The sequence below is a fragment of the Leptodactylus fuscus genome, chromosome 7 (genome assembly GCF_031893055.1).
Source record: "Leptodactylus fuscus isolate aLepFus1 chromosome 7, aLepFus1.hap2, whole genome shotgun sequence".
Taxonomy (NCBI): Eukaryota; Metazoa; Chordata; class Amphibia; order Anura; family Leptodactylidae; genus Leptodactylus; species Leptodactylus fuscus.
This window is the reverse complement of record NC_134271.1, coordinates 112006263-112013667: the sequence shown is the minus strand read 5'-3', so window position 1 is coordinate 112013667 and position 7405 is coordinate 112006263. Positions and strand designations below refer to the sequence as shown.

General features: G+C 41.3%; 1 protein-coding gene across 2 annotated transcripts in view; it reads right to left on the bottom strand.

Annotated features, from left to right (window-relative positions):
- Nucleotides 1–2067: 2067 nt before the first annotated feature.
- TTBK2 (tau tubulin kinase 2) overlaps nt 2068–7405 on the bottom strand; it is an 85147-nt gene continuing 79809 nt past the window's right edge. For both annotated transcript variants that reach the window (XM_075282816.1, XM_075282817.1), the window contains 2 exons: nt 5476–6659; nt 2068–3104 (listed from right to left, as the gene is read on the bottom strand). In XM_075282816.1, the coding sequence (XP_075138917.1) occupies nt 2621–3104; nt 5476–6659 (1668 nt within the window). In that variant the 3' untranslated portion in view covers nt 2068–2620. The remainder of the gene's footprint in view (nt 3105–5475; nt 6660–7405) is intronic.

Here is a 7405-nt window from a genome sequence, read left to right as displayed (position 1 = left end):
GGGCAATCCATTGGTAGAAGTGCTTGCATCTCAACCTGTAACATACCTTAAGAACACTGTTAGAGTTTATAGTACTCAGGAACCATTTAAATAATTTATAAATACAATTAAATAAAAAATATAGAATATTAACAAAAGAAAACATGAACATATAGACGAAACCAAGTCTAGAATCTATTGCCAACCCTTGGTATTTGCAGTGGAGTTGCTGGAATAGTTGTAAAGGCAATATTAGATAGAAAACTTTGCCATGCTGGGACAGTATTTGCTCATACATTGAGACAAAAGGCTGAAACTATTTTTTTTTTTTCAGGCACACAAAAGTAAAAAGGAGGTGCTATTGTCTCCAGTCTACGAATGTAGAATGAGTATGCGATATGTCTTTACCGTACCATATATATAATTTTTTACATATATATTTATAAATATTTATATAGAATATAATTTAGTATTAGAACATGCAGTTATAGTGACAGAACCTACTGTACAATATAATACAAAGATACGGGATGAGGAATAAGGTTGCAGCTTGTTCAGGATAGGACAGCTAAAAAACCCCCACACTTATAACGTCACCTACATTAACCCCCCCCCCTCCCCTGCAGTGCTATAGATAACAGCAATGTTCCTCCAGCACAGCAGAGGTTAAAAGCTCATGGCTACAATAGGATAACAGACACAAGTAAAAGGAGTTCTTTAAGAAAAATAAAATTTTCCCTTGTATATCCTAAATAAGCCATTTGTGTAGCAAAAAGCCACAAGGTATTGTGATGCAAGGAGCAGACAATGGTTTATATGAGATTTCTAGATCAAAGCATCATGCAAATAGCGGCATACACAAAAATGCCTGTGGTTATATAGGCGGATTTAAACATACATTCAATGTATGTGCCCCTGCAGATCTCCACTATAATGCCATCGCCTCTCGTCATGATCCCGAGCCGGCTCAGGTTTTTGGGCAACCACTTGACAGTTTCTTGCACCACTCGCATGCATAGCCATTACTATGCTTGGTTTAATCTGAGATTACCAAGCTTCAGAGTCAAATTGATACATAAACCTATGGCGTGAGGATAACCCATAGATTATGTAGGAGTTTGTCACAAATAACCATGATCATGTGCTAAAAAATAAGGCGTCTCAAAAGATTAATGCTACTCTTACCAAGTGTCAATGATACTTCAAGGAAACAACATTCCTGTAAGGAGTACAGTAAAATTCCATTAATCCGATTTCCAAATTTAGTGTAGGATATTGGGAGATAAAATTGATAAAATAAAAACAGGGGAGGAATTTATTAACAGAATTTTATCCGGTATATTGAAGATGTCTCCTAAGAATAGGTCATCAATATCAGATCAGTGGAGGGTCCGACATCAGACACCCCCATCGGTTATCTGTTCTCAACGGTTTATGCTCAGAATAGAGCAGACAAAGCAATACAATTATACTTGCTTGCTCTGCTTGAGGCATACTCTCTCCAATGACTTTTACATATATGGTGGGAAACCTTAGGCATCATATTGCTCTGGATAATAGAATAAGTCCAAATGACTACTACTTCCTCCAAGTAACCTCCAAGCATATGGCAAGGGGTTGTACAAAGCTGGAAACTCCATTAAGGGTATCACGAACACCCAATCGAAATATTTTAAATATTTGGATTTACACATTGGCTAAAATGTTTTACAGTGAAACCCGTCCAATAGACAACCTTTTCTAGAAGACCTATGTAGACTGGATTTTTACTTCCACCATATATTACACATACTAGTGATCTTCTTTGATAAAACCACTCCTGGAAACCACTTTACATTACAATTTTGGGTGGTTGTCTTGAATGTATTTGCCTACAAAAACTTTCTGTTTTACATTGTCATAGAGCAAGGCTTGTTCAAAATAGATTTATAGATACCAGAAGACATAGCAGACACCATTACCTTGAAGAAAGTACAAGTTACGGTATTGCTGATCCCGACAATAGTGCTACCATTGGTGGTGGTGGTGGTGTAAAACCTCATGGAAACACTGTGGGAACCACCAAATACAGATGTGAACAGAGCCTTATGTAATGCTAATAAAAACAATAATGATACAGTATAAAATAATAAAAATTATGTGACAGAACTCAGAGTAGTGAATTGAAGAAAAGATCTTAGAACACGTGCCTGATCATCGCAGGTTGTCCGCTTTGGGTTTATGCAGCATATTCTCTATTTTAGATATCGGGTTACTTGTCTTATCAGTTTGCACATATCTCAATATGATGTTAGTTGCTAAGTTTCAGAAGGTGCAAATTCTGCTCTAACTTCTTCATGATCCCGTTAACCGTTGTCTCAACTGAACATCAATAGCAGATCCACCAGCAAAAAATTAGGTTGCAACTCCACTAACCTCTAAACCCATGTTCTCATTTGATTGTTTCCCAAAGACCAAAACTGGAATGGTAACTTCGGCATTCCTCCCAGTACAAAGACATATCTATAGGTTTTCAAGTCTTTTTAGGAACATAAAAACCAACACTGATTTGGATTTTCTTTTAAAATATACAGTGACATACACAACATGCATTACAAGAGGATGGGTAAATCACTGCTGTAGAGACGGCAAAGCCTGGTTACTATCTGCTCAGTTTACTGGATACTTTGACCTCTCGGACAGAAGGTTTTCCACGGCTGGTTTTGCTCCCTGTAGAGTGATGACTGCCACCTGGTCCCTTCGATAAGTTCTTACTTTGTTTGCTGCAGCAGTGATCCTGTTGACAGGATCGTCTCGAAGAAGAAGAACCAGAGAGGGTAGGTGGGGATTTGCTCCGGCCCACATACGGAGATGAGCTTTTGGGGTCATGATGATGGGGCCTTCCTGCTCTGGATGAAGAAGAGCTATTGGTACGGGGTACAGAAGAGCTACGTGGAGATGCACTTGGGCTTCGTCGAGGAACTACAGGGCTCTTAGGAGGGGTTTTAGGGCTGTGGGGGGAACCTGGGCTTTTGGATTGGGAAGAACTACGTGGCTTTTGAGACCCATTCTGAATAATCTGTGCAAGACGGGACAGAAGATCTGAATCAGAGTTCCCGCTTCCCAGAACCTTGTATCTGCGTATACTACAGGAAAGAAGACAGGAAAAGACATTGCAATTTTGATGACAGTCAAAAGTTATTTTCAAAATCAATATTAAAAAAGAAAATATGTATGGGGTGGAAAACTTGCAGGTTTGGGAGAGAAAGTCAGATGTGGAGTACAACAGATTGAAAGCAAGATATTGTTACCGATACTGGTGGTTTGGAGTAGAAGAAGAACTTTTAGAAGTAGGGGAAGAACAACAGCGATAAAGCTGGTAAGCATTCTTGTTTGCGACATTATGTAAGTGTTGCATGTTTTAGGATGCTTATGTAGGTGAATTTTTGCAGTTACATTCAGTTCCCTTCTGGCCCATGCACTTAAGGAGTTGCATTTGAGGATGTTGCGTGGAACTGACCAAGACCAGAACTGAACATTGCACTTAGATTTATACTAGCAAGCACCAAGTTAATTGTATGTGTTACAGGTGTGAACAGGGGTGGGAATATATGGAGATAGAATCAGAGACAGGAAGAGGATCAGGTGAGAAAAGTGGGGAGTTCACAGAAGGGGAATAGAGACAGTGACAGAATAGAGACAGAATTACAAATAAATATTAGGATAACATCATACCAGTAGAGAGGATGATAAAAATCGAGCAGTGATACAGTTATAGTGGAAGCAGCAGTGTCTTCGCTTCTGAGTACAGATGGAGGACACATACCAACAGATATCTTCATAAACTTAAATCCCCCTCCACTTCCAACCTCTTACCCCTCACCGCCTCCTTTGGTCTCTCTCAAAGGTCCTCGTCTGCCACTCACACAAATAGGCACACAATAGACCTCATGTTCACCCGCCTCTGCTCTCTATCCAACTTCTTTAACTTTACTACTGCACTCTCTGACCACAACTTATTGATATTCTCTTTTCGCTCTCCTCTGCAACAGACCCCCACCCCAAAGTCCATACTGAACTTGCCCCCAGAGGAACCTTAACATCCACCCACTCTCTTACTCTCTTCTTTTACTCTCTGGCATATCCCCACTTCAGGACGAAGATGTCGCAACTGCGTTCTGTGATACCACTGTTAAGTCAGTCCTTGACTCGAGGGCCCCCTTGAAACAAACCAGAACTTAACTAAACAACAGACAACAGTCTCAACTTACAACGTCCACAACTATTCTACCAAACTGATCATTGTTCCACCATCCACAATGAAAAGCTCTCCATCCTAATTTCAATCCCACCATCTGAACGCTTGACCCGATCCATTCGTACCTCATCTCCCACCTCACTGAAGTCTTTACTCCTACCCTAACCCATCTTTTCAACCTCTCTCTAACCAGAGGTTCCTTCCCTTCTACCTTCAAACACGCTACCATCACACCTATCATTAAGAAACCACCCCTTGACCAGTCCTCTTCAGCCAACTATCGTCCCATCTCATTGCTCTCATATGTCTCAAAATTGTTAGAACACCACCTCCACTCTGAGCTATCTTCCTATTCCGTGTCCAACTCAGTCTTTGACAGATTACAGTCAGGCCTCAGAACCCCATCACTCCACAGAAACTGTGCTAACCAAAGCCATGAACAATCTAACGTTCAAAGTTGAGCGGCACTACTCTGTTCTCCTTCTCCTTGACCTTTCCTCCTCCTTCGACAGTCGACCATTCTCTCGTTACAAAATCGCTCATCTCGTGGCATCTCAGACTTTACCCTTTCCTGGATCTCCTCATACCTCACCAACCATACATTCAGCGTCTCCCACTCGCACACCACATTCTTACCGGACCTTCTTTCTGTAGGTGTTCCCCAAAACTAGGACCCCTCCTGTTCATCTACAGTCTCAGCCAACTAATAAAAGCTCACCGTTTTCAACACCATTGCTACGTCAACGACACTTAAATATATGTCTCTGGACCAGACATTATCACAATGTTGTTCAGGAATCCAGAGTGTCTAGCAGCTGTTGCCTCCTTCCTCTCTTCCCACTTTCTCAAACTCAACACAGATAAAACGGAGTTCACCATCTTTGCCCAACCTCAAACGCCTTCCCTACTTGAACCAGGATCACACTTGGCCTAATTGCACAGGCCCACTGCTTTGAGATAACCTTTGACTCTGACCTATCCTTCAAGTCACATATCCAATTCCTCAATGCCTCCTGCCACCTTCAACTCAAGAACGCCCATCAAATCCGCTCCTTTCTTACCTTTGAAATGAAAAAAAAATGCTAGTCCATAATCTCCGGCTGAGTCTACTGCAACATTCTTCTCCATGGCCTCCCAGCAAATGTTCTCACTCCCCTCTCCAATCCACCTTAAACTACCCCCCTTTTTATCTCTCTACCTTTCCTTGAAATGTAAGTAAAATCATAATAAATAATCTGTATTATTGTAGTTTCTCTTACCGTGCCTCCACTCCAGGTCGTGTGGGTGGTTTTCCTGGTGGTGGCCTTGGAAGGAAAGGTGTTGAAGGAGCACTACTAATCTGATCATTACTTGTCCAGGACACAGGACGAGGGATCTTACTTCTTCTAGACTGGGGGCTGTGAGATATTACAGTTCCATCGTCAGACTGCCGGACATTAGAATCAGAGACTGTTCTGGGAATGAAGAAGACTTCTTCCTCAGATAAACGTACAGCTGATGGGGAAGTCTTTTCCTCCACAGACTTGTCAGAGGCACTTGAGAAGTCACCGAAAAATGACTTAATCTGACGTTTCTCCATTAAAAACCTGGCAAGATCAGTTTGATGAGCTTTCTTCAAAAGCAGCTTCTCCTTTGCAGATATTGGAGAGGACGATTCTGATGCAGAATCAACCTCCTGGGCCAATACAGGAATCCTACTATGTCTAGTTGGAAGAGAAGACTTTGTATGATCCCTTTTGGACTGTTGAGAGCCATCACTAAAGTCAAACTGCTTTCCATTTTTAAGATTCGATTGATCCTTCTCACTAACTTGGTCAAGTAACATAGACAAGCTAGATTCGGGGCAGCCATTAGCAGATACTGTATTTTTATCTTTGTAATAACCGTTTTGCTGAACTTTTTCAAGGGACGTTGCTGTAGGCACTGCCATGTCAACATTTTGTGGACTTAAAACCGCTTCCAACTTTGTTTCTTGAAGATCTGAGTGTTCATTTGGCACAGAGCAAAAAGTTCTGGTCTTTGTGGATTCATACATATCAGTTATTACACAGTCATGGATTTTACCCTGCCCAGGAGAAACCCTAGGAGAATGAAAACCCTTGTTCTGATCAGACTTGCCCTCAGCTAGAGAGCCTGAATGAGAGTGTACCGGAGTCTCTACACTTTTCTTCTCATTTGGCATTAGATCATAACCATTAACCAAGTCTTTATTGCCCGAGTCTAAGTCCTTGCCACTTGCTTGGTTTTGAATATCTAAATCTAATGCCAGATTTCCTTTGTTAGTAGCAGTGACAATAACATCTTCTGTCGTACCATATCTTGGATTCTCATGTGGTGATAACATTTCTAAGACATTGGAGTCCCGGTCTCGTTTCTCTGGTCCACAAGGGAAGCTGTCTGAAGCAGATTGTGTTGATGTAACTGAGGGTCGAGGAATTGTCATCTAAATGTACAGAACAGTAAAGAAAGATTGAATAAAATCAATGACAATACTAATACTTCTGTTTCGTTTACTTCGGTACTCTTCAGGGGTGGAGTCTGTATACAGGAGTATATGGCATTGAAATAAAGTTAATCGAGGGTCCTTTTATATTGGACAATAAGTGTGGTCTACATGAAACTTGTATTGGTCGATGCATATCCTATTCACTCAGGAATATATGCTGCCAACAAACAATGATCACATAAAAGGAATGATCAAAGATAAATAAGTCCAAGGGCCAGTTAAAGAGGACCTTTCACCTCCTCCACCAAAGTCCAGCTCTTTGCAATATTTAATATTTATTGCTCCACTAATTCTGGCACAGATGGAAGTTTTTCTCTAGCCTGCGCCATTCCTGAGTAATAAGTAAGTAGTAGTTAAAGCACTGTACTGTCAGGAGGGTGGTGTCAGGCAGGGGCAGCAAAGCTGTGTGATTTTGAGCTCTGACACGGTCTGTCTCTGTCTGGAGCGCTTAGTTACACCCCCTTGTCTGCTCCTATCTGATAGTACACAGTCTACATAGCATATCAGGCACCAAAACTAACTACATTGATTGTTTAGAAATGGTAGGCGCTAGAGAAAAAAATCCAACTGCGCTGGAAAAGTTGAAGCAGAGCCTAAGGACAGTTACTAAAAATTGGAGTGGGTAGAGGTGGTGTAAGGGATCCTAGGAATTGTCCATTTCATTGTGCAAAGGCTTGCATCAT